At 39.4% G+C, this 27891-nt stretch overlaps 1 protein-coding gene across 8 annotated transcripts in view; it reads left to right on the top strand.

Moving 5' to 3' along the window:
* Nucleotides 1–27891, top strand: part of ZMIZ1 (zinc finger MIZ-type containing 1) — a 363439-nt gene that overhangs the window by 199266 nt on the left and 136282 nt on the right. For all 8 annotated transcript variants that reach the window (XM_067299869.1, XM_067299867.1, XM_067299868.1 and 5 more), the window contains 2 exons: nt 14701–14814; nt 27663–27768. In XM_067299869.1, the coding sequence (XP_067155970.1) occupies nt 14701–14814; nt 27663–27768 (220 nt within the window). The remainder of the gene's footprint in view (nt 1–14700; nt 14815–27662; nt 27769–27891) is intronic.

Here is a 27891-nt window from a genome sequence, read left to right as displayed (position 1 = left end):
TTGTAACCATGTATGTGTTACAGATTTTTTTAGGACTTACGTATGAAATAACACATAGCAGTAGGGCTGATGGTGAAGCGATGCTTTCTTTTCCTTACAAAGACATTTGAGGGCCCTAAAGTGTTACAGTTTATTGGTTGAACAGTCCATCAATACTGTGTTAGTTGCTATCTTTTTTCATTTTTTTTTCTGAGACCCATAGCTACAAATTCTTTGTCAGCTTCCTTGCTCAGCTCGTTGGAACATCTCTCTGCCAGAGTTAAGTATGTTTAGGAAAAACTGACAGCAGAGGAGCTTTCCTGGCTCCTCCGGGCCATTAGCAGGCTTGTCAATCAGCATTCCTGCCCTGTGAGATCCTGCATCCCGCTCGGCTACTGTTCTGACTCAGGCCGGGAAGCCACAAGGGAAAGAGCGGAGAGACAAAGCGCTAGAAATAGTTGTGGTGGGGCAGGCGCAAACCCGTTCGGGAGGTACGCGGCTGTGGCAGAGGCAGCGCTTGGGGAGCTCGTTCAGCTGGCGAGAAGGCTGATGAGCTCGTGAAGTTGCGGCGTGGTGAGCGTAACCCGCCGTCTTTTGAGGTGCGCTGGTGCAGTGAGTGTGGGCACAGTTCTCGCCTCAACTCTGGCGCTCGTTTTATCGTAGCACCAGTCCTTGAGGGCTGAGTCGTTAGTATAATGAACTTTTTTCAAAGGGAAAATACGCATGTGTTTTAAACTTTCAGTTAAAACTTCTACTGTCCATAGGATCCAGAAGAATCTCAGTTTCTCTGTGTAACCAGCTAATCTGGCCTATTGCTTAAAATTGCATATTGGTAAACAAGGATGTAAGTTAGAAAATTCTAGAAATCGGTAACCTAGCTCTGTGGTGCCCCCTCGGTTTCAGATGGGCTTAGGGAATTCTGTCGTTAGCAGCTGGGCTCACGCTCCGTGATGAATACGTGACCTACCTGGCAATGGGTCTGTAGCTTCTGCCATGCCACTTCTGGCTCCTCCTTCGTACCTACAGGTTTCCTGCTTGTTTCCTTCCCTGCGCACGAATGCAATAGCAAATCCACAGCAGGTGTGACTAATGCCTCGTTTGCTTTAGGGTCCGTTGTCCCTGACTGAGAAAGGAGGGGACAAAATGTCGGAAGGGTGACGGTACCGTTAGTACTGAGAGCCTGCAGCCGCGCAGGTCTCTGCCATGCCGTGCCACAGGAAAAAGCTCTCTGAGCTGGGCTTACTGGCTCCCTGTGGCTGCTGTGCACTGCGCAGGAGGAGCCATTAGCGCTGTACACAGGCAGGTCGCAAGGAATGTGCTGCGGGCAGTTTTGTAAGCGCATGCAAAGGGGAAGGGGCTGGGGGGAGGGGGACAGGCTGGAATTTTGAAAACTAGCGGTGCTGGGATACAGAGGAAGCCTCCAAACTGGCAACTGTGTCCAGGTATGCTGGAATTCAGCTGTCTTACAGTACCTTGTTTGTTACTGTGCTTTGTGCTGACTTTATATCCACCATCTCCCACACAACTGATTAGTGTACCGTACTTAAATCTTTGCAGATGGAGCTGGCTGAATGCCTGTGAAATGTATCCTGCTTGTTAGATCAAAATTTAGTCAGGTTTCTGTCCTTTTTATGGTTCAGATCAATGCAAATGTGCAGACTGCTGATGTTCATAAATTTGCTTATGTGAACATCGCTGTTCTTTTTACTCTTGTTCACATTGTACTTCATCAACAGATTACACTGGGAAAAGCACAAAGCAGCTGATATGACTGTGCCTGCCATGAGGGGTTTCCTGGCAGAGCAAACATATCTCTTTACTTTATTGGTAGACCTGGTTTGACCAGCAGAAATCTGCTGATGTAGCATTGACACACTTGAAATTTTTACCTTCTGGTTCTTTCTCCTGGGCTTTGCAAAAATGCCCATTCCACTCTAAAATTGTTATCTGGTAAAGATTAATATAAGTTTCCAAGGATGCTTCAAGATAATCCATCCTGAGAAAAAGAATATGCTCATCAACCCTGTAATTTTGCACTATTAGCAGAATGAGAGAGGCCTTCAGAATACCTGCGGAAGTACGTTGTTTCCATATTGTTCTTTGCAAGGCAGATTAGGGTAAGGGAAATGTTCAGGCAAACACGAGCAGTTATATATTGCTTTGTGGCAGAATAAAACATTTCGTCCTTAGCTGACCCAGGCTGACAGACAGATTTTTTCCTCTTCTGTCTAATTTCAGCTGTTGATTTCTATCTGCTGAAGATGATGCAAGAGAGATGAGCCCTTCCCAAAAAGGCATAACAGTACAGATGTAGATGAAAAATGAGTGGATTTTTCAGAAGAGAGTGGATAAGGATCACTTTTGGGGAGGATTTGGGGGTGGTTTGCTTCCTGTTAGATGGAGCAGTTACAGGTGCTGTGAGAGGAGATGGTGCTACTAACAGCAGGTCTACTGAAAGCAAAAAATTTTTCTTTTGGTGGAGGATGTTTCTTCCTTAGCCGTCTGATGTAGTGGAAGAAGGTGCTGTTTTCCAGCTCAAAGCATTTTTCTTGGGTAGTCCCTTCACTCCTTTTTCTTTTTCTCATTTTGGATACAAAGCATGGGTCCATGATGGGATAAGAGTCCTCAGGAATGCGATCTCAGGACTAGATCGTTTTTCCAGCTCCAGCGTTTTTCCAAGAGCAATAGGGGACCAGGGCCAGTGATAAGGGGGGGAGCCTCTGCTGCCTTGTTCAGTGCACAGCAGCCGGGTGTTAAAGCAAGGAACAATCCTTTAAGCAGTTGAAGCATTGGGTACTTTAGGCAGATAATATTTTAGCCAGCTGGATTAGTAAATAAGGATTTTGTTTATTGTGACATTAAAGCGCTAACATAAAAGCAAGGGAAATGCTATGGGGGGGTATATATTTTGCTTGTAAAAAAAGCTATGCAGATTATTTAGAGTCATATTACAGCAAGCTCTGCCAGGGCCACAATTAACTCAAGAGACCTGTAGAAATTTTGCAGTTTTGTGACCCAATATTCCTACATAGGCTGACTTAGAAACTCATGGGTTTCTCTTTGAAAGCAGGGTTGGAAATGAGAGGTCATGTTCAGTTTCCTACTGCAAGTTTCTGGGAGCCAGAGTAAGCCTGAATAGCAGTAGTTTAGGCCACCTTATAGTGTAGAAGAACTTTAATTAACAGTAGTTTGTCACTTGAAAAGTGAATCTCTGAAACAAATTCTTAGAAGATATTTGTTGGAATTCCTACAATAACGAAGTCCAGAATCTTAAAATATTTCTTACATTGTTTTGAAGCACATATAAACTCAGGAAAAAATGGGGAAAGTCTTTAAGACTGCAGCTGAATAAACTTCCTGCCTTACTCTAAAATGTAAGTGAGGAAACACCCTGTAAACCTTTGTTCTTCTGTGATTTTGATGCCCACAGAAGCTTGTCCTCTATGGAAACAAATGAGAAGAAGCAGTAAGAGGGAGGGAGAAGGTGGTGGCTACCTGAACTTAGGGGGAAGCTGGAATGCAAGGGTCCTCCCTGCGCTCTTCAGAGTTGAAAATAGCAACTGCAGAGCATTCAGCTCCGTGATCAAACAGAAGCATTTTTAAGTGTTCACTGAGGGTTTTATGAATAGAAAGGTGAGGAAAATCTCTCACAGGTAAATCCAACTTCAAGCAGCTTCCTGAAATGCCAGTTACAAATGTACTTTCTGAAGCAAAAGTAGGGGCTGACAGTACAAAGTCCATAAAGCAATAGCGCCTAGGATTTGCACCCCGTAATTGTTCCTTTAAAACAGTCACACTACTAGTGATCACATGTGATCAAATTTGGGGTGTTTGGGTTTGTCTTGTTTCTGAACTGCCAAGTGTTGCAGTGCTGTGGGCAGTGGAACTCCCATATGCAGGGGCAGCTGTACGTTTTGTCTTCAGGGTGGCATTGAAATCACCAGGAAATACAAATCCCCCCCCCACCCCCATTTACAGGGCTGTTCCAAAAATTAACCTAAAGTCTTTGTCAGCAGACATTACATGAAACAGGTTTTGTTTAATTTAATATTGCAAAGTTTGCTTTGTAAAAGGACCCCCAAAATATTTCTGTCAGCATTGTTCCTTTTGATTTTGAAATATCTCAGTAAAATCTGACTGGGTGATAGGACGCATGAGAATAGATCATGTGGACTTTACGTCTTACATAGTGGCATCAGTTCATGTAGTGGTCATTTTTAATAGTCACCTTGAGATTTTATCTCTGTATAGATTAAGAGATTAAAATAATAAAGATTAATTCAGTTCATTAAAAGTCCTATAAAAAGCACTATGAGTGAGTAAGTAAGTTACTAAAATGAGTCAAAAATTAATTGGAAAACAAAATATTTCAACAAACTGTAATGTTGCTTGACTGGGATATACTGAAGACTACTTTGTATTTTTCAAAACTACTGCATTTATTCTCTGGAAATTTAGAAAATGAAGAAATACATTTACTACAAATGCATTTTAAAAATTTGGTTCAGTGCATAAGTCGGGGGAATTTGAGTCAGTGCTGCTTCTTTCCCTTGCCATTGGCTCGCTTTGTATTCTTGGGTAGCATTGCTTCTTTTTAAAGGGTGCAGTGGTGACAGTAATCTCCCAGTCAAGGGCTGTGGTAGTTCTTCATTAATGTCTTTAACACACCTTGATGTGGAAAGAACTGCATGAAAAAAAAACGCCAACCCCAACCTTTCAAAGTGCTCTGATATGTGCCTCAAATTATTAAATGGCTTACAATGCAGAATTATTTAGATAGAATCCCCAATTTGCCTGTTGCCCTCACATAATCTTCTATTAAAAGGCATTGTGCAGCTAGGCTTTTTTTTTTTTTTTTTTTTTTTAAGAAAGCAAGTAAACAAATCTGGAACAAATGAGCCTATTTTCATCAGTAAAATTCATTAACAATTTAAGTAAACATTTAGATCACTATTCAAATAGTTCAGCCTGCAGTATTCTAAGGGAAAGAGTGTGACCACTGCTTTGAAAAAGTTAGCTCATCAGTATGTTGAGATACGTAGAACTGAAGCTACTTGCTGAAGAGCACAAAGGCTTTGGAGAAGGAAGGTTCTGTATCTTAAGTTGTCTATTGGAATGAGGAAGAAAGATAGAGGAGCCTCAGCATCGCTGCTCTACTCACATATATAGGCATCTTACGCCAGCATGTATGAACAAGGGGATACTGATGGAAAATGGCTCATTTCCGTTCCCAGGAAGAGTGAATGAACTGCTTAAGCAAACTATTTTCATAATTCGATTGAGCTGTGATTGCAAACTTAAAAATGGATAGGAGCCTTATGTGGCCTTAGAGAAAGAACAAACCAGGTATACGTTTTTTTTCTTCACTTTTTTACCATGATACAAAAACTCTGTATCTTTGTGAGCAATTAAGGAAGTATTATTATTCTCCATCATTTGATTATTTTGAGTCTTTTGTAAACCACACCATTCTCCATGCTCTCAGCTGACATAATTGCGCTCTAGGTGCTGTTGATAACAAGAGTAAGAAGATTGGACCGCATGCCGTTGTTCCCTCTGTCGGTAGATGAACAAAAAGGCGTATTGTCACTCGTGTGCCCCATGGCCATCTAGAGTCAGGTGTGGGGCTCAGGTCTTTAGGGGTCCATAAGTCACAGTTTCCTCCTAGGCTGGGGAAAGTGTGGTGGAAGAGCAGTAGATGGTTTTATTGCAAAATATGAAAGATGTAACAGAGTAGGAAGGCAGCCATATAATTCTGATCAGCAGAGGGAAGGGATGATTTTTGTTTTAGCTCCTTTAGCTTCTGTGTATGGTGCTTGAGGATCAGGATGTTGAATCTGTCTCTGATGCTTTCCTAAAACTCATGCAGAGGACAAGATTGCAATGTTTTTTCTTCACTCCAGTATACGTGCATAGAACAGGCACGTATATGTGCACTCCTCCTCACGGATCTCACCATATAGGAGACCTAGACAGGGGACCACAGCTATTCAGTCACCATTGCTTCAGGCATTCACCTTCTCTCAAACTAATACTGATTTATACGTGCACATTATATTGACAGTGCATGGGAATGAAGCATCTGTGGAAGTCTGCATTAGTACAGGCTTTGTTCCCTTACTGCTCACAGTAAGTATCTGGACAACTTGCCTTCATTTCAGTGACACTTTTTTTTTAATTTGTGTCTCTTCTCACTTGTTTAATATGCAAACTCGTGTCTTCAGTACTGACTCCCCTCCTCATCTTACCCTGGATTTTCCTGTATTTAAAACATTGGAAAAGAGGTGCTGGTCTTTGCTCCATAGTTACTGTTTTTTTCTTCCCTTGAAAAGGAAACTGCAGTGGACAAATGGGCCAAAAATGGTTCCCTTTTGTTAAGTAGCCACAGCTTACATGCGACTTTAATTTCTCTCTCGGAGTATCTAATGCTTATCAAAATGTGAGTTTAATAAAATATTTATAAAGTCTCCAATGAGATGAGCCATGTAAGTGCAAGATAATTCTATTAATTAGGGATCTCTCAGTCTCAAAAACACTTGAATTTTGGGGGGAAAATTATCTGAATACAAAATGCACAGCTTGAGCCTTTTAATTTTTTTGATAAATAAAACAATCTTTGATATTGAAGGGGACTGTAGAGAATTGAACTATATATAACTGCATCCAGATAAGCACAAATCAGTTTCACAAAAGAAAGAACATAGCTCAATACTCCCCTCTATCCTCCTGAAAAAGAAAAAGACTGTTTATTTTGAATCTTGGTTTCAAATGAGTTTTTAATGTACGAAGTATAGCTCCTCACATATATGGCCTTTGAAAAGTATAGTCACATTACTTGACTATAAAAAAATTACAGAAACCATCTATTTTGGGTCATGGCATTTTCTGTGTTTAAAAACATCCCTGGTTGGTGTCCCATATTTCTGTAACACCACTGAAGCTGTGTTGCAGCTGGTGGAGGGCACAACCTGGGAGAGAGAAAACTCTTCCTGAATGAAGAACCAAGGTAGCTGCCCGTGCATGGGAGGGGGAAGAGGGGGTCATGGCTGGGCTCACTCACAGAGCCTGCTGACGTTTTAAACTAATAAAGGCTCTACTAATGAATTAAAGCAAATGACCATTGCTGATTTGCAGATCCTCTGTTGCTGGCTTATGGTGCTGAGAGACTTATCAAATTTAGGTCTACTAGCAACATATTTGTGTGCTGAGTAACACAGAAAGATCAGCCTTGTCTTTCCTTGGTTACTCTGTACTGGGGAGTCTGACTGAGAATCCTTTTTACATTCTTTAGATAGGTGATGAATTTTCATTTCTGAGCTGAGCTGCCTTTGCTAACATGCAGGACCACACACTAATTCTGCTCCTGCGTTGCTTCAGTTGGAGAGCATGTAATCTCTTTGTTTTCCCTGTTTCTTCCCCTTCCCAGTTCCTTTCCTCCTCCCTCCCCTCTCTTTCCTTTCCCCCCTGCGTATTCACCACTACAGTACATTTTCATTACAGGTGATTGCAAGCACGTCCAGATGAATATTAAGGTAGACAAAAAAAAAATCTGAATTACCTGGTAGAATCTGCAAAAACAGCAGGACACCAAATACTGTCTCTCCTGGAATAGAGCTGGGACACACGAGAGGTAGAAATGTCATGTAGACATGGAAAGAGTGGGTCAGGTCAGTTCCTCGGCCAATGTTAATTGGTTTAGTTCCAAAGGAACTAAAATTTCTGCGTTAATAGTTTTGAGGATTATTATTTTTATATATAAAGTTTGATGATATTTGGTATATGTTTGGTTTTGCTTTTAAATCCCTTGATTTTACAACCCTATGAGAATTTTAACTTTAATTGTTGAGAAAATCTGGAAAATATGAATGCCAGCAGCTAAAAAATAGCAAGCAGATTATGTGAACTTCAGACTTGCATACATGCATTTTAAATGTCATGAGTTCTATGCAAAACCTGTGCTGTGCTGGATGTTGGGCTCATCACTTGGAAAAGATGAGTTTAGTATTGGATTTTAGACCATCTGAAATTCTAGACCTGTTGCACTGTGTAAGACAAGTTCTACAAAACTGAGATTATTCTGTTGTGTGAACTAGGAATAACCCCACAGTAAATATATGCAGCATCAGAACACTAAAGATCATTTTTTTCTGTTGGTACGTCTCTGTGTGTACATTGTATTTTATGGAGAAAATAACAAGGAGTACTAATCCTAAAAAAAGCATGTATTTCTGTAGGTTGAAGTAATCAAAAGTACTGTTATTTTAAAAAGCAACGGTTGTGAGATGGGTGAGAATATTTATACTGTGGACTTAAATTTGTCTTCCTTTTATACTGATGGTACAGCTCCACCTTTGGGAGAAGTTTCATGATGTGTTTAATCCAAAGTGTGGGCTGCTGAGAGCCAGGAGTCCTGTTCCATCTCCAGCCCTACCGCTTATTTGCTGCCATCTTTGGGTCAGACCTAATGATCTTGCGATCACATGGGGAATCTCACTAAGTGATGACTGAAAATAATATTTTGTAAGGGTAGTTTACAGTCACATCAGCAAGCTAAGTCTGATGCATGGAAAGTGGTGGAAATGTGTAGGTTAGTGGAAGAGTGTAAAAGCTTTCCTCTTGGGGGTAGCCTGCCGTCAGGTCAGGCTAAGCATACCAAGAAAATGTATCCTTAGTTGTAGGTCAGCCTCAGTCAAATACCAGCATGAAAAGAGGCCATGTGTGGTAGCCTGTCCCCGCTCCTGTGAGCTCGGGTGAGTGGGCTGCTGCTGGCCATGCACTGCTGCCGTCTCCCATGCCGCTGCTGATGTTCAAGGGGGCGTACTGACGGCCACTTTGGAGAGCCAACACAGCTGAGCTGAAGAGCCAGTCACTAGCAGGGAATGGGGTTGCTCACTGTGCAGCCGTGCGCGCACTCATGCCATGCGCGAAAGGAGGCAGGGGAAGGCACAGCTGCAGGGTGCAGGAGCCTTTCCCCTTGGCAGCAGCCTGTGCCCGTGTCGGCTCGAGCTGCCTGTGGAACATCAGCCGTAGGTTTGTGTCCTACAGGAGAGCAGTTGCCTCCCAGATTTAATTTTAATGACTTGTGAATTAGAAGTTTTGCCCAAAGTCCAGCGCATGTGATGTTGATGCACAGTAATTAACAGCAGGTTAAAACGGGTTAATCTCACAGTGCAGACAAGGCTACCTGTCAGCCAGCTGGTGTTTTTCTTTCTTTCTTTCTTTTTCTGTGCAGTCAATAGCTCCGTATGTTGCTAGTGTATTCTGTCGCTGCTATACAATTCCCAGGCTCGTTGATCAGTGAAGCTAGGCAGTAGGCAGGGTCCGAGTGGCTAACCATGTGAGAAACGCAGCGACTGTCGGCTACTGTTAATTAACCTGGAATCTAGCAACATGGCATAGTGTCTATGTGATAAGTTACGTTATCTTCAGGAGCTCAATTAAATCGAGTAGTGAGACACAGAGCAGACATAACTCAGCAAAATAAACAGGCAACTTGAGTCAGCCTTCATAATTTGGTGCAACATCACGTAAATAAATGGAATAACTTGTTTAGCATGGTTAAGCAGTTTGCTGCACAAAAGCAACTTATTTGCATGACATCTTATTTTGAATGGGTTAAGTTGTGGCAGATTAGGTCTGTGCCTTCAGTCTGATGTATTCCAATGAAAAAAGAGAAGAACACCTCCCCCAGAAATATGTAGTTTGTAAATCAAAATTCTACATTTGTTTTCTATAGCAACAAATCAGAACATATGGATTTCATGTTTAAATGATTTCACTTTCCATACCATTGCTGTCATGTTAACATTTCTTGATCTATGCACAAGGTAACTTTAACCTCCTGCAATTGCTCTTAATTTTGACCGTTATTGTTCCATTACTTTACTGTTCTGTCTAGGATACGCTAGTGTACATCTGGGTTGCAGTCTTCTATATTTAGAGCTAAGGCTGGTGTCCTTGCTGTATTTCAATCTGGGTAATTGGTTTCTGTCTCTAAAATTATATCGAGTCTTTGGTTGCAGGAAGTGTGCGCTTTGGTGTGCGTGTGTAGACTAAAAGTGCTTGATTGTGCTTTAGTATCCTTTAAAAAATAAGATCTTTATTACATATGCACATTTTACACATGGGAGTCTGCATTCGTTTATAGTATAAAGCACTCAGTTTTGGGCCTGCTGCTGAGTGTTTGAGCACCTTCCAATTGGAGGGGAGTAAGAGTTTCAAGAAGTGGCTGTATTTTGAAATGGTTGAACCAAATGTTGCCACATATCAGCTGTTCCATGTAACTGCCCATGTGAGTGTTGGGTTTTTTTCCCCCAGGTAACTATAGAGCAGCGAACTATGGAACAGGCACACAGAGAGTCACTGTGAAAGCTGATAAGCATGGATCCCAGTGCACCTGCAATGTCTTGCCCATATGGCTACTCTGATTTACAAAGATGGTCTGTTCTTTTATTTAAATGAAAGTTTTAAGCCAGAGCTGGTCATGAGCAGCAGGTAGACATTGGTGTCTTCCCTGTAATCCAGCCCAAATGTCAACCCAATCCTCAGAAAGGAATTTTGCTGATAGAATTCACTCTTGTTGGACATAGCAAGAGAGCTTGCTCTCCATTTGCTGTTTTCTCCATCCCCCCTGCACCAGACTGTTAATTGGAGTGCTACAAAGAACACAAGATTTCTTCCAAGACCAAAAATAAATGACTTGGAGAAACTGTCTCTTCAAAGCACCACCTGGTGATCCCTGCAGTAATAATACAACGTCACATACATCTAGTATTTCTGTGATTACATCTAGTATTTCAGTGATTTCTGTTACATTTGGGCTAAGAAAGTGTTAGGTTTTCCAGGGTATAAATGATTACACTGGAAATTTTGGTAGGTTTTGAAGTGATGGAAATAGTGTTGTTTCACTAATAGCTTTCCAAAAAGCAGATGATACTGAAACCAGTCTGGTAAATAACTGATTCCTCCAGTTCATTGCCTTTGTTTGTCTCTGCTTTAGATTTTATTCATACGAATCTTCTATTCTATTCCGTGTTTCTATACACTGTTGCTTGTAAGCATAGTGGAGTGAGATGAACCTTCATTATATCACTCCTGAATAGTAGTTTTGAAGCTATGCCAAGGTGTGTCATAGCAAGATCTGAGTAAACTTTAATGCATCTGTCTGCATTTCCTAAGTCTTAAATCCAGCATTATGTTTTTGACTCACTAGGTTTTTTTTAGTTGCTTCTCTTTCATTTTTTTCTGAATTGTCTATTAACGAGGTGGGGTGTTGTTTCCCTGTGTACATGAAGCACAATTTCAAACTAGACTCTTCAGGCCCCAGTCTTGCTTCTGTTAAAATGCTGCCAGTGATTTCAGCTGAAGAGGATGGAGCCACGCATGGTAAATGCTTCATAACAAAGCTGATGGATGGGTCTGGCATAGGTTTTGTTTTGTACTTCTGTTCTTGGATCGAGAGCTGAGAAAATCTCTTAATTTCTTGTTTGAGGAATTCAGTAGATATTATCCTTCTCAAGCAGGCTTTTTGTCACAAGGATGTGAATGACATTAATGCTTTTTGCCTTGGGTGCAATGTTTAAGCAGCCAATAAATAAATAAATAGTAGCTATTTGGAATGCTTTTGTACATAACTCAGGGAAGAAAGTGCACCTGTCCATATGCTTTGATTCATGCTGGATTTTCTTTACATTCTCCACACTTGCTCTCAAAAACTAAGGTTGCCCTCTGTGATCTGAAAAAAAGATCAGACAAAAACTTACTTTAAAATATATTAAGAAAATTAGAAAGGCATGGGAAATACGATGTATCAGGAGGAACTTCCTGTAACATTGGTGGAAGTGTCCTTGCAACTACTCAAATACGCTCCACAGAGATTGAAACCACTGCTGTTGGTTCAGGCTTCTTATTTTTTTGGTTCAGGCCTATATTGGAATTAGTAGAGTTACTTCACTTGCCTAACTAGTTTTTAAACTAATATCAGTTGCACAGTTGTGTTTAAGAAGTAAGGATTTCAGCATCTCTGTATTTAACAGATGGTTGATTACAGCATTCTTCTGGGCTCAGCCTAGTGCAGCGGATTGGTGTGGGAGAAGGTAAAGGAGAGCTGCAGAGCAAACAGTTAAGTCATTGGGGTCACAGAGCCAGGTAGAATGAGCCTTTTCTTCCAGAGAATGCGCAAAAATAAATGTATTTTAGACCTTTACTCTAGGAAAGGGATATTGTTTTTCAGTAGTATCACGTTAAGTAGAAAGCAGCATTATATGATATTCAACTGAAAATTAAACTTATGGCTAAGGTCCCTTTCTGCTTTTCATTTGGTAGCCTAAATCTATTTAAAAAAATTAAACTGGATTCAAATAAAATGTCTGTTTTTCAACAGGAAAACTTCACTGTACATGTTAATGGAAGATTTTGTGTGTGCAGCTGACAAACAACAGCAGTGGTGATAATAAATAATATCTAGCTCTCATTTAGTACTTTTCCTCAGCAGATCTCAGTTCACTTCACAAGGAGGGAAGTATTTGTAAACGCAATTTCCAGTACTGTATGTGGGAGTCAGGTAGCTTTCAGTGAGCTTCTCCTTGGGATTTCCTGTGTGTGTTGTTTTGTTTTATTTTACTTAAGTTCAGTGTGATCTCCCCGTGTGATAGCAGTGCAGTATGCGCTCAGTACAGTGATTTGCTCACCAGCTTACACGCATTTCTCAGTGCCTGGAATTTATATGGCTGCAGCAGAGCTTACATGTGATGATGTAGAGGGGTTCGAACTGACTTTTGTTGCTCCTGCAGATAAAAGTGAAGGACTGAAATAGCAGAATGCACTGAGAGATTTGGTGTCAGACCATCATTTATTTGAAGACTAAATGAAGCTTTTAAAGAGGCATCGTTTTCCCCCTTATTTACAGGACTCATAACCTAAACTGCAGGCCCTGCTCATGGGACATTTTCTACGATAAGTCTTAAAATATGGCATTTTACATTTTTTTTAGCTGGGCACTTCTCTTTCATGCATACACAGAATACCTTTACTCCTTGAACAACTCGTTGATGATTGAGCTGGCAAGGAGGTGTTGCTCCGAGATGCAGTCTAGGTAAAGCTATCAAACTGGATGGTAGTGTGAGCTGTAGTCCGTGTTTGTAGAACAGAGAAAAAACCCACTGCACCACGTCTGTCTGTCTGTCTTTTTTTTTTTTTTAATTCTGCCATTGTTTTAAAAATCTGTGCCCCACATGTCAGTCATCTCTTTGTAAAACAAGGTCTTTGACCATGAGCCTTCATAGAATAAGAATTAAAGTAACGTGATCCAAGAGGTCACAGACTAGGAACTCCTCACAACCTGTCACGGGCGGAAATTTTTTTCCTTCTTTTGTGCTAGAGCTAATATATTTGGCTTCTCAGGCATGAGGGGAAGAGGGCAAAAAACCCTAGGTTGTGAACATTAGTGTTTATCCACATGCTTAGAAATGAGCAGTCATGTCTCCCCAAATTATGAAATTGAATCAAAAATAACGATGTATTTTAAAAACGTACCCTGGGGTTCTGTGCCTTCTAAACTAAACTTGCACCATATTTGCATGTTTCTCTCAGTAATCTTGAGAGTTATAAGCCTACCATTTAAAAAGATACCGGTGATTCCTGCACGTACTCTTTTTTCTTGTTTCTGGAGCTTTCATTGAAGCACTTAGCATCACCAGAACTGGAGAACTTAGTAGCAATATTTTTGTTTAAATTGATTTCCTTCTCTCCTCTGCCCCCGCTCTGTTCCTACTAAAATATTAGACTCGCTTGGCAATATAGCACAGTGAAGGATGATAATGTGAATTATGGTATCAGGTAAGTTTACTAAATGTCTCTAAAAATAGGATGACAACATGTTGAGTACCAAGGCAGAAATGAGTGAAACAGCTGGGAAATTGCATTGACTGGGTAAATTTCAAAAAGAGAAACTGAATTTCTTCTCCAAATCACCTAAGCCTCTTCAGGGGGAGTAGGATCCTGCTCTGAAATCTCTATACCGTTTCTGTGCTTTCACATTTTCAATTGTGGCAGTATCCCAGCCATACTTCTGTCAAAAAATATTCGTCCAGTTTTTGTGATCCCGAAGCCGATCCCCCAGATTCCTCACAATACTGTCTGGAACCACCTTTTAGGTACTATTGTATACAAACATTATGATAAACCTCATCCCAGTTCCTAGAAAGGATCCACTTAGTGAGTTTGCTCTGCTGTGTCCCTGATACTTTCAGAGGCTGTCATGTTTGCTTCCCACCTGGCAAGCAAAGGCTAAAATCTAGATTGTTGGAGGCATGACTGCATTGGATGTCCCTATACAGCAGCTGGAGATAAGCCTCAGGCCAAGACTAAACAGAAAACTGAAATTTCCCAAAGTTTGGACTTGGCCAGTTTTGGTGTCTGAGTAGAATCCATTACAGTTATGTGAGAAGTAATGTTATGGGGAAAGGAATTCAGAGGAGCTCTGGAATTTCAGCTCAAGCTCATCTCTAACTAGTAAGTTCATATCTGAAAATTAGTAATCTACATAAATATTAATGAGAATGAATTAAGTAGGATTTTCCGTTTTAATCATCTAATTTTAGGTCTGACTTCCAAAATACATGTTTTTCCTAGTTTCCAAACTTTGAATTAATATGATGTAGAAGACTGTATGTCACCCCTTGTGTACGTTATTTACCATGTTGCTTCATCTTCCCTTGTCAGCACTTACAGAACCCTGCGAACTTCCATAATGCAGCTACAGAGCTCCTGGACTGGTGTGGGGACCCCAGAGCCTTCCAGAGACCGTTCGAGCAGAGCCTGATGGGTTGTTTGACGGTATGTCCACTCCTTCTGTGATGGCGATTTATGCCATATGCTCTCTGTCATGGCTTAGGAACTAGATTCAGTGCCTGCATTTTTGTGGATTTTATATATTTTTTTGAACACATAAAGCCAACTGAAGAAGAACATGAAGAACAACTGTTTATTTGATTCTATTACTTAGCATGAAGCAATATGTGGTAACAAGAAGTTGAATCACAAAAGGGAAAAATATGTTTATAGTTAGATTACTTACAAATGCACAAGTTAGATTACTTGATATGCACACACAATATCTATTTTCATCATTTGACATTGCCAAGTGAGTGGTCTTCATGTTCAATTAACAGACTTTTCAGGCGTTTAGTTTCCTTTGCCCATTTTTCTGGATGGCTTTGGAGGGCTACTTGTCTTCTATGTTAAGCATACTGTACCTTCAGCTAATAGTGTTTCTGACATTCGCCTTGGCTTAGTTTGTTGCGTATATTGACTGCAGGTTTAATTCTGCCATATTAATTTCAACAGTTTTATAGACTTCAGTGCTTTTCCTTTCATTCTTTATAAGACCACTGTAATTCCTAAAGCAACTTCGTTATAAAGCATTGAAAATATATTTCATTGTGTACATAACAGCATTTTTTTGTTTTCAAAGTTCATTTCCCGTGCTCCCAGCAGCAGAATCCAGTCCAAAATTGTTACCTACAGTCAAGAGTTTAGAGGAATTAAGCTCCCTCTGGAGTAGGAGTGTTCAAAAGCTTCGTTGCAATTTGCAGAACAAGTCAATATAAATAAGTAGTCATGAAGGAGATACCAAGTTAAAAGTGATTAGTGAAGAGATCACCTCTGTACCACACTTGTTTTACCAATACTTGTAGTGAAGGGGGGAAGTGCATGGCTCACTTTTACGTAGTATGTAACTGATGTGTATAAAACAGACACTAAGACTGAGGTTTAGTTGCAGGAATCCAAATGTTAAGGAATGGCTCCATCTTAGTGTGTTCAAGTGTATAGCATCTCTGATTTCTATGTCAAAAAGTTAGAAAAAATCCAATGATATATAAGGTGGTGTATATCATTCTCCCAAATAGTAAAAATTTTAAAGAGAATTAGAAATCTTAGTATAGTCCAAAAAGATGGTATTTAAAGATTCTGTTTGAAGTATAAGTTATCTTCAATAAGTAACCTCAATCATTAAAAAGTGTACATAGGATCTGATGTAACCATAAATGTATTTTATGTATACTTTTTTTTTAAATTTAGCTAGACTTAAGTTTTGACATTAGCATTTGGGAAAGGAGACAAAGTGAACTCAAGTATACTGTAGGCAATCTATGCACAGTATTTCTCCGCAGATCTCCGCTAGAATGTGGTAAATCTGACCTGCAACTTCCTTGCTATTTAAATCTTTTCTTGCTACAAAAGCAGACCTGCAGTCCTGCCTAAGTGCAGGGTCAAAGTAAGGTCTTGACTGCTAGTGATTCATTGTGTTCACAGAGCATAGGGAAAGAGAGAAGAAAATGCTCCATGAAAAACAGAGGTAAAATGCACAATATCTTGTTAGTGGAGTTTCTTGAGATGAAACTACTATCTTTTTTTCTGACAAGAAAGAGAAAAAAATCTTTATTATCTAAGTACTGTTATCATTTGAAAAGCAGGTACTGCTTTGCTTCCTATTCCTCCCTCAAATATGAATAACGTAGGGTGAAATTCCCCTTTCCCAGGCTTTTTACAGAAGACAGCGCTATCTGCAGTGTAGGGCTGACTGTCAGCAGCATCCCATCCTATGTTGTAATCTCATTATGTTCCTAACAGGGAAAAAACACAGAAATTTACAGTGTTGGCTTGTTTTGTGTTAAATAAGTACAGAGGATTTGCAAAGTGCATATAAATTGAAAGGACTGTAGGTTGCTTATTCCTAGTATTAAAATCCCTCTAATGAAGATATTCATTCATGTCTCTCTTCCTGCTTCCCACTAAACGTGCTTTTCCATGTGACTTTAACTCAAGTGTCAGATAATTCCTGTTTCTTCCTAATAACTAGTAGTACTGTGGGTAGGGTCTCCTTATCCTGTAACATTTTTTTTTCAGTCTCTCTGAGCTTGCTCATTTATAACTTCTTTTTGAATAATTTTCTTTTCCTTGTCAAAATTTAACACAAGTGGATGTTGAGGCTTGTTATTTAGTCCTCTTACAGGAAATGTATTTATCTACCTTAATTTAACAAACATGTTAGAACTTTCCAGTTCCAGAGAAATTATTCAGAAAGTTGCAAATAAGTGAAAAGCAGCTGAAATACGGGAATGTCATAAGTAATTTAACATTAGCTTGGTTTACTGCCTGTTCTATACTATTAGGAGACAGTTTTTCTTAACGTTAACAATGTTTATCAATGTTCTTTTTCATGAGGATTATACTAAAAGAAAAAGAAACTGAAAAATCAGTATGAAAGTCTATTCAACCACTCAAGCAAGATTATAGTTTTATTTTGTCAGTCCTTAAAATGCTCTTCAAAGACAAATTATCTTAAAACTTCTAAAACTTCTGTAATTTTGGGATATGCTTTTTAAAGCAAGTAACCTCTACCATCAGTATATCATTTGCATTACATGGATTCCTGAAGGCAAGTGCATTAAATACAGAAAATCTACAGATACTAAAAACACTTGCTTATAAGGCTCCTCTTCTTCAGTGTACAGAAGGATTTTTTTTTTCTTTTATGACATTCTATTCTCTTAGCTATCTGAACAAGGAAAAAGCTGTATACTAAACTGATCCTGGAACCATAAAAGGATATGAAGTCATCATATTCTACTAGAGGATAACTTGGTATATACTAATCCAAATTGAAATTAATGTCATGACTGCAGAAGGGCAAACTCTCTCAAGAATGAACAAATCATCCATTCACATACTGCAAAGTTTAGATGCACCAGATGTAGTGAGAGAACATCCAGACAGATCTCTGTTGTATTAAGAATAACCAATTTAATGGTAGCTCTGCAGGGATAGCAGATTTTTTTGGCTTGTTCCAGTCATGGCTGTAATATTTTTGCAAAAATTAAGCAATTAGAAGTAATCTTGTTATTACAAAGAAAAAAAGCCTCTTAAAATTTTGAACTGTGGTTTGTCCTAAGAAGTGGTTCTTGAGCAGTAGTTCTGTTTATACTGCACACCATCTTCACGTCTGCATTCTCAGTAATTTTCTGATTTACTTTTTATCAACAGTAAATTTGTATTCCGACTGCTGGTCTGGCAGAACCTGAAGGGATGCAGAAGAAAGACTTTATAATCATTCTGTTTGGGAATCAGCAGCAAGGCTGCCAGCTTTGCTTATGGATTCACTGTTTTTCATAATAATATACAGAATAAGCTGTTAACAGAAGGTTTTTCTTGCTCAAATTGTGACGCCAGCGCTTATGGATATCTCGGGAACTTGTAAATGTCATCAATCAGCTAGCTAGAGGGCAGGGGTTAACAGACACACTTTCCCAGTATTCATTTTTCCTCAGTGATTTTTTTTTTTTTTCAGGAAAATAGATATGAACAGTGTCCACTGACTGCTAGCAGTAGATAACAATTTTTATATATAAGCTGCGCTTGATATTATTGGACTTAAATTTGCTACTCTAGGCTCCAGTGACAATGTATTCAGGATAATAGTTATGGTTTTCTTGTCTCAGGAACAAACTCAGAATTTGGCACAGCAGCTGAAGTTTTGCCAGAAAGGTGAAGGGACAGGTCTTTGTTAGAGACTGTAAACAGGCTATGTTTAGCTAGTTAAATACCTTTTGTTTGTTATTTAGGATCCTTTAACTGATTCTTCCTTTGGATAGAAAATAAGTTTAGCTTGTGATAAAGAATTTAGGCTGATGCTGCCGAGGCCTATGAATAAAACTGGAATAATTTTGGGCAGTGCAAACAGTTACAAGAGAAGAGGTTTAGAGTACATGGGTAAATTTGTGACATCTCTGTACTCTAAAAATAAACTACTTTTTCCATGAAGTAAGCCCCAAAAGCTGTGCTGCTTTTGGCAAAACGTGTGTGACGCCAAGTGTATTACTATCATATTCAAACAGTTCTGCAGAACTGTAATTCTGGAGCTTACATTTTTAATGCTCATGCATTATAGAAAATGACCAAAGTGAGTGAGTAATATAAAGAAACCCATTTAAACAGATAAATAAAAAGTCAAGGAGAGAGGGGTAAGTTTTGAATGTTTTCTGTCTTGCAAGCTACAGACTGCAGAAAGATTCCTTTAAACAGCTTTGATGAAACACGCATAAACAAATTATGATTTTTCCCAGAGACAATAAACTCTCTTGTAATTTGCCAGGGAAAGTGAGGTGTTCTTTTTCAACAGTATTTATTTTGAAATCAGATAGGACTGTTGGTAGGCCAAAAATTGAATTATAATTGAAACCATGGGTTCTATAAATCATTGACATTGCAATGGCTATGATGTTCTCTGGTATGTGAGATTAATTCTTGCATAGTGTTACAGGGAGCTGATTAAAATAACCTCCACTTTCCACAAACCAAACATAGCTATATTTTTGTTAGAATTGAAACAGTTACTGACTCTGGTGTTCGTAGTTTATAAAGGACTGTGGGATGGGGTTATAGTATGATAAGGCTAAAATTCTTGATAAGTTTAAGAACATTATCTAAAAACGTACTGCGTATGACATTACCTTACTGTCTTCTGAAAAAAACAGCTTAGGTTACTACAGATCAGTTAAAAAAAAAAAAAAAAAAAACACAAAAACCCTAATTTGGTTGGACAAGGTTGTCTCACTTCTTTCTGCCTGTTGTCTGATCCATTGTAGTCTCATCCCGTTGATCTGCTCTTGCCAAATAGTTTGGCATGTAAATGATCTTACTGAGGGCACGGCTGTCTTTTGTGTCTGCTCTGCAGCAAAAATGGGAACTAGGGGACAGCTGAGAAGGATGGACAGATTTACAGACTTGTCTTCAGCTGCTTTCAGCAAAGAACAGTAAAGGCACTGCTTTGGTCTCTTACCACAGTTCAGCATGAGAGCTTGCAGAGTTCATAGTTCTTCAGGGTGGACAGTGTGTGTGAGAAGGAAATAAAAGTGTGAGAGAAGCAGAGCTGTGTAACTGCAGTTGCTTTGTAACTGCACTTAGAGGTTTTGTCTAGGAGATTAAAACCAAACACCACAACGGTTTTGGACAGTAGGAGGAAATTAGGCAAGCAGGATGTGCTTACCTGAGTTGGTTGCTGACCAAAGAACTGAATTTAATAGAACTTCTGTTGTCAAAAATGGGATCTTTGACCACAGTGGTTAGGACCTGGCTTTCTCTTTTCATCTGGAAGATGACACTTCCTATGCCAGTTTGCCCACAAAATGCTATGTTAAGATATTCATTAAAAACGTCTTTTTTTACTATCTTGATGCTCTAGAAGATTTCCTCTCTGAATGTTGGGCCAACCTCAGTGGTGAGATGTGGGTAATTTAGAGCGTGTTTGTTTAAGAAATGTTGCTCTTCAAATAAATGAATAAAAACCCACAACCAAAACTGTAGTCAAAGTTGTGCTGTATCTGAATTTCATGGATTTCATTTACATCTTTTGAGTTGCTTGTAGCTCTTTATGGATCTCTGTACTACTAGAGAAAGTTGCTGAAATAAGAAGCATGTGTTAAAATGTAGAAGGTACCTGCTGTAGGTTCCTTTTTAGTGGTAGTGATATGTGGTACAATAACATTTTGAATTTCATTTCTCCTTGGAAAATCCTCAAATTAAGCCTGTTGAGTTTTTTCAGGTCATTTTAAGAACAAAAAAGCTGTCGTCATTTTCATGATATAGAAATCTATTTTCATTGATCAAATATGCAATTAAAAAAAATTTTTTTTAAAAAAGAACAAGAACCATATCTTTAAATAAGGCAAGTTCCCAAAACAGGATGCCTCAGATAGCAAAAGCAGCAAAGTTAAGCTAATGAGTTCACAAGGTGTCTGCTGCTAAATTGACTTTATGTCTGGCTAAGTTCATTCTGTTTAATGCAGGAAGGTATGTAATCAAAAATCACCATGTGACGTTTCAAAAATCAGATTTCAAATCAGGTTAGGATCAGAATCAGAGTAATTACAGGTGGAAGAGTTGGTTCTTTACGTCTGCACCCAGAAAATGACAAGATATAGCTGCCCGCTAGAGCCCCAGAAGTATTGTATTTAGTCTTTATATCTAAAACTTCCAGAGCAAAAAGTTTGTGGAAGAAATTCTGCTTCTCCATGCATTTGTTAAACACATATTTTTATGTGTTTGCAGTTGTGAACTTTCAAATCTGTGCATCACAGCACTTTAGAGCTGCGTACATGCTGTACCATCAGAATACAGCCAGCAGGCATAGAGCACGCTGCTTAAGAGCAGCTCATAATGCTGCCAAGTATCTCAGTATCACGGGCTGTCATGTGACCTCATGATGTCCTAAAGAGCTGCCCCCCCCCCCCCATTTTTGGGGGGGTAATTTCATTACTTGAGATATGGGGTATTTTACAACTTCAGAATATTTGTTTGAGATGTGTTGCTCTCCAAATTAAAATGCTTTCAGTATTTCTGTATCACTTTCCTCAAGTGGTGCCTTTGTGTTCCATCCCTGTTACTGTTCAAAGCCTGTCAGGCCTCAGGTGGCAACAGTATTGCAGTGACCCCACTGATTAGCTGGCCTAATTAAAGCAAAATCCCTGCTTTTCTCCCTCTAGAAGAAAATTTCAGATGAAGGGGTTTGAGCATAGGGACCTCCCTTTCCTCTGTTTGTTGTTGTGAGAGTCATACAGAGGAGAGGAAGAGGAGCAGAAGAAGGGATGGCCTTCCTTTGCACAGTTCACTCCACTGCTTCAGGAACAGTGTCAAAGAAAAGAATCAGGTAGCAAGGAGAGTCGTTCATGTAATTTGAAAATATGGTCCTTAGCCACCTAATGGGTTGGAAATACATGTTGAGAAAACCCTAGTTGGATTATAAGGCCTCTGTAGGGTCTTTTACATTCTCAGAACGTACCTGATGTCTGTTTTCAAGCTCTGAAAGTAAGAAGCTCGTTAATGGTATCTAACTTTACTCACCTGCCTTGATTGCCAGTATTGTTGAAGCAGCCCTTCTGCGACTAGAATGCACGAGTCTCATCAAACCAGGACTTCAGATCACAAAGATATCTTCCTCCCCTTCCCTTTTTTTCCTGTTTGAAGCAAATCACTATTCATGTTGCAAAATTCCTCAATTTGCTTCCTGTTTATCTGATCTTTGTGTGTTACTGAGGGGGAAAAATTACCATCTACATTGCAGAATTCTAATTACAAAATTTCTGCTGTAGTCTTCAAACTGCATTCAGATAATTTCAAGTATGCACAAGTGGCTGAACACAGAGCTGTCTGAACTAGCAATCAGCTGGCATTTTTAGTTTTTGAGCAGCAGGCAAATTGAATTGGAAAAATTCATTCTGATGCCAGCAGGGGGGGATGCTCTTGACTGCTGCTAGTTAAGAGATTCATTGAAAGTGCAACATAATGGGAAGGGAGTTTTGTATTAAGCAGCCATATAACTCTCTTGATTAACAGGCCTGTTAGATTAAGAGGTACATTGTTCCAGTACTTTGTGGTGTGATGACAAGAAGGGCAGGGAAGTGCCGCTTGCCACAGTGTAGTTACTTAGCCTTGAGGGAAAAAAAGTGTTGCAGTTAAATTCAGCAATGAGAAAAGAAGTTGGTAGCCGAATTTCTGTGCTTTTCTCATTACTAAAGCCTAGCCCTCATAATTTTTCCCCTCACTGTCAATGACTGTGACAGTTCAGTCGTCTGGAGCTCTGCGGTGCTGGGTCACAGTCGGTGAATGCGACATTTCAGTTAGGAATTATTGTTCATATTGTTATTGTTCAGATTAATGGTTTCAAAGGTTTTAGACAATTAGATTTTCTTACTGGCAATTGCCATTGTTATATATCTGTTTGCAAGTAAGGTATATACATGTTTTAAAATATGGCTTGAAATTGTGGCCATTACCATATCTAAATTAAAATAAAAGCTAGGTGGTGTTCACTAGTTTATGTAGGGAATAGGTTGGATTTTAAAGTTCTGTTGTAAAATAACATAGAGAAGTATTAAGTGTTGAACCTTGAGCTGGCCATGCAGCGCTCTCAAACTGCTATAAAGGATGATCATTTCAATTTATCACTGGCAAGTACGTCTTTTGTAAATAAATAAAAAGCTACTTTTCACCTGAATTTTGGCCTGTACTCTTAGGCCAACTAAGATATATGCTTACAGCATTGCAAAATGAAGTCATGTTTGAACACAGGGTGCCGCCTGTGTCTTGCCTGAATTTGCTACTCATTTGCTGAACTTGAATTAGCAGCTAGTGTCGGATCACCTAACCATGATCAGACATTGAATTGATAATTGAAACGATGTTGATCCAAGCCAGTCTGATCAGCACAGCTACCTGAGTAAGCTCTGAATCATGGCAGGTTTCAAACCTGGGCGAGCTCTCGGGGTTGGGTTCAGACTGGGTTGGGTTGCTCCCCTCAGCATGCGGTGTTTGGAATCACTGACACGGGGCTCGGAAAGGACCAGAGTGGTTGTCTTGTCAGCTCTTTTCCTAGAAGCTGGAATGTCTTACAGATATTGTCTAGTCTATTATTTAAAATAAACACACAAAAAAAAACACAAAAAACCTCCAGGGATTGATAGGTAGCCTGTTCCAGTGCTTGAGGATTTTTAATACATAGAAATTTTTACCAGTATTTATCTTCATTCTCTTTTTGTTTACTGAGTGAATGAATTCTTGTTCTGCATTGTATGCATATAAAGAAAAACAGATTCACATCACATTTAAGAAAACTTTTTGAGTATCATCATATCTCTTTTCCATTTTCTCTTCTTAGATTAGAATCAAATTCTCGATCTGTTCTTTATAGGCTTATTTTCAAAACTTCCTATCCTTACTGTTGACCCCTGAATTCCTTTCTTCAGTATTTCTGCCTAGCCAGTTATCCCTAATTTTCTCTTCGGGCATTTGATTTTTCTTTTCCTATCTATCATATTTCATATGTGTCTTTGGCCTGGTTTTTGGAACATTTGTGCAGATTATCAAGATTATTTTGAACTGTGACCCTGCCCTCTAAAATGTCAGCAGACTCTTCTGCTTGTTACCGTCAGGAAACTTTGCATGTCACACTATTTCATCGTCCAAGGCATTACTGAGTGCACTGAAACGGGCCACATCCAGGGCAAGCTGTGATCTGACAGGAGATTATTAATCAATCCTCTGAGTGAAGTTTAGCGTAATGTCATCTAGGCTATGTTCCCCTGTTACAACAGTCTCGTACAGGGCAATCTCAAAAGGTATATTAGAGTTAAGATATGTCTACAAGTCCAGTTACCTTGCCAAAGAAGAAAGTTACATAGTTGTGGTAGAGTCATGGTGTTGTGGTTCTGTATCTACTCACAAAATATTTGTTTAAAATTTTGTTTTGTTTTGTTATCTGACTGGGTAGCTGTAATTTCTAAAGTTCTCCCTTTTCATCCTGTTAAAGGCAGAGACTTGATCTGCTGCCTTTCTGTCCTCAGAGATCTCTGTCTTGAATGAATTCTTGAAGATGATCAATAAGAGTTACAAGGTTTGCTGGGGGCTAGCTCCTTGGAGGCATTCTGCAGTAAATTTCATCCGGGTTTGCTGACCTGAATATATTAAGTTTACCAAATGTCCTTCAGTTAGTTCTTTGCATGTTCTGGTCCATATTCCTATGGCACAAGTTGCCGTCATGTTTCCGAGAATCTCAGTGTTTATATAAAAGGATAAGAAGTCCCCAGCCTTCAGGTTCCTGTGAGGGAAGCCTCCAAGCAGGAAGCGATCGCGTAACTCGTGAGGCAACGTCTGGCTTAATTTGTAGGCAACCTGAAACAGTATCTTTGAAGGATATATGATCTGCTCTGTTCAACTTCCATTTTAAAATAAAAGTAAGCTGTTACAATTGTTAGAAAACATAATCTGTGAACCAAATGCAATTAATGCAAAAATGCATGAGTCTATGAAGAAACTAGAGATAAAAAGTGAACTGCCCTACTCATATCGACCGAGGCAATCACAGAGGGGAGATGTATAAAATCCAAAGGCCAGAGGGGAGGAAAAGAGCCCGGAGAAAGCTCTTTTGAGCTCTGTTAGAATGGTTTCAGCTGTACAGTGGCTCTTACCCTATTTAAGGGAGTGAATAGGAAAAAAAATTAGGTGGAAAATGACTCTTGGCAAAATGGAAATGGCCATCAGCCATGGCAAGATAGAGAATTGTGTTTTCTTTAACTAGTTTAAAAAAAAAAATAAGAAAAGGGAACTTATGTCAAATGAGAGTATAACAGGTTAGGGCCTCAACCTCTCCAGTCTTAAACTGACACAGACTTTCCAACCTATATAGTAAAAACATTGCAATCGTAGATGGGCTTTCATGGTTTTATGAGTGGCTGTATTTCCTGAATTATCTTAGAGACTTTGTCTCGTAATAAATCAAGATGCCAGTTCAGAGTCCCAGCTTGGCCTCTGGCCGGCAGTATCTCAGTGTTCATAGCTTCGTGTTTTAAAATGAACTAACCATGTAAGTGTACCACGGGGTTCGTGAGTTATCCTGTATTCACCGATGAGCAGGCCCTACCTGCCTTGTTCCTGTCCAGTTTCAGAATAACTCGTTCAACAGTGACACACTTCACGTTCAGAGCAGAAGGCGGGAGGGCCCTTCTCCTTTATTGTGCAGACCTGAGCAGCACTCGGAGATGAGCTCCTGTGTGATACTGCAGTAGATGGTGCCTAAATGAGCTCCAATAATGTTTACGCATGAATGGGACTTTGCCCTCAGGAGCCTTTAACAAGATCCTTTTTTTAAGGAGCTGCCTGTCTATTCCCTGCCAGTCCCTTCCATACTGTGTACCTGTGAGCGGCTGACTTGTGGTGATAAGGGAAGCAGGAAAGGGGAACAAGTAGATTACCAAGTATGTAAGTGTCCTCCAGCTCTCACAGCAACCCAGCAGTTTTCACTCCCATTGCTAACTTCTCATGAAATATGAAATATTTCATTGTTCTGTTATTGCTTTTTATTGTTTATTTTATTTTATTTTATCTTTACAAGTTCGGATCCAGAATCTTAACAACCAGAACATTAACAACTATCAAACTGTTACATGTAAAGGATTAAAAATTAATTTACCAAGTTGGAAATGTTTCATGATTTATCAGAAAATAATTACATCCTTTCTCCTAAATTATTTTCTCTTCCTATCTAAAACTTAGTCTATTTTAATTGTAAAAAGAAATAGGAGATAAAGCTCTAGATGTGTTCTAGGTTTGTGTATTATTGTACTGAATATCATAAATCTCATTTGATTCCCCTAAAGCTCTCTATTGCTCAGTTTTGAGATTGGTGTGTGTGTGTAAAAAAAAAAAAAAAAAAAAAAAAGTTAGGGTTGGGCACTCCCACATGATAAAATCACATGAATCTAATTTCTGAATTAGCAGAAACAACAGCAACAACAAAAATCTGCCCAAGAACCTTAAGCATTATCTATGGTAATTCTTTTTTAGAAAGAAATCCAGTTCTTCATTGTTAATTAGGGGAAGTGGATACTGGAAAACAGTTTGGAACAGTGAGATGCATGTTGCAGTGTTGAGAAGGCAGGACAGACTGGTGCATTTCGTTACCATTCGTAGGTTATCACATATCTTGGTTCCTCAGTGTTCTATACCGTAGCTTTTTGGGGGAGCCAGTGCTCGACACAGGTAACTGCACTGTAATGTGGACTGTCATTAATTTAGCAAGAGGCTTTCAGAGGGAGACAGGGATGGAAAAAAGGATATTTATTTCTTGTATTGTAAGCTGTTTAGGACAGGGACTTTTATTGCATCCAAAGAAATGAAGTTCTGTTTCCAGTGGAGTTTCTTGGACACTGCTTAAATGCAAAGGAATAATGGTAATATTAGGAATACCTGTTTTATCTGTGCCTCTGCATCTGAAGTTGTCCTGTGCCACGAGAAAGGCAACATAAAATCTCTGCCATGTATAATTGCCGCATGGTTTGCCAGAATGGCCACAGTATTGTTAATGCTATGCAAATTTTCATGAGGATACGTTCTTGGCTGATAGCTGAGTCAGTGGCCTGGAGAAACAGTTGATTGCTTTTCATCCTTAACCTTAGAGTTTGATTTGCCAAGTTTGGCAAGTCCTACAAGAAATTTAGATTCCTCCTAGATTAGCTCCCATTTACTAGGAGAAGTCAAAAAAATCTCCTTTCTGTATTTAATGTATTTGGCAAATACTTCCTGCACAGAGCTATTTATTCTAAAAGTATAGCAAAGTGCTTCCCAATATAGTATTGTTGAAATGCAGCAACTGTGACACTGATTGCAGCACAGCAGAACACTGCACAGCAATGAGGAGAAGGGCATTTTAACCTAAAAGACTGGGGTAGTGCTCTTAAGAACATGGCCAGGAACTGTTCATGATAGACACATGCAAACTTAGGGGACATCTCATCCCAAAGTCCAAATCCAGTATTATGTATAATCTTTGTATACAGTCCTCTTGTTTTATTTTTTTGAAGAAGCTTTGTCCCTCCAACTTTCATGGAACTGAGAGCGCTTTCTTCTGGCAAGTGGTCAAATAACCAGATCACCAGAACAGATTCATGTGTTCAGTTTGCTATGCTTGCATTGGAAACAGTTGGAGAACAATACCTCATACCCATGCATGTGCTGCGGATACTGCAGCAGCAGGTTTGGTCGCATAACATTAGTGCTGATAAGCAGGTTAATGTAACTTTGCAAGGAGCTCGAGTAACACCTAATGAAGCTTTCTCTCTTTCCCTCTGCAGGTGGTTAGTCGAGTGGCAGCGCAGCAAGGATTTGACTTGGATCTTGGATACAGGCTACTGGCAGTATGTGCAGCGAACAGGGACAAATTCACTCCAAAATCAGCTGGTAGGAAAAGCCTTTTCTGTGCATCAGTGGTGCTTGGAGGGTCATACTCTGAATAAATACTATCAACTACTATCTTGCTTTCTTTAACAAAAGGTATTCCGTGGTACTAGTGTTGCAGATTTT

The sequence above is a fragment of the Apteryx mantelli genome, chromosome 7 (genome assembly GCF_036417845.1).
Source record: "Apteryx mantelli isolate bAptMan1 chromosome 7, bAptMan1.hap1, whole genome shotgun sequence".
NCBI classification, from domain to species: domain Eukaryota; kingdom Metazoa; phylum Chordata; class Aves; order Apterygiformes; family Apterygidae; genus Apteryx; species Apteryx mantelli.
Note: the sequence above shows the minus strand (reverse complement) of the source record. Positions and strands in the feature narration are given on the sequence as shown.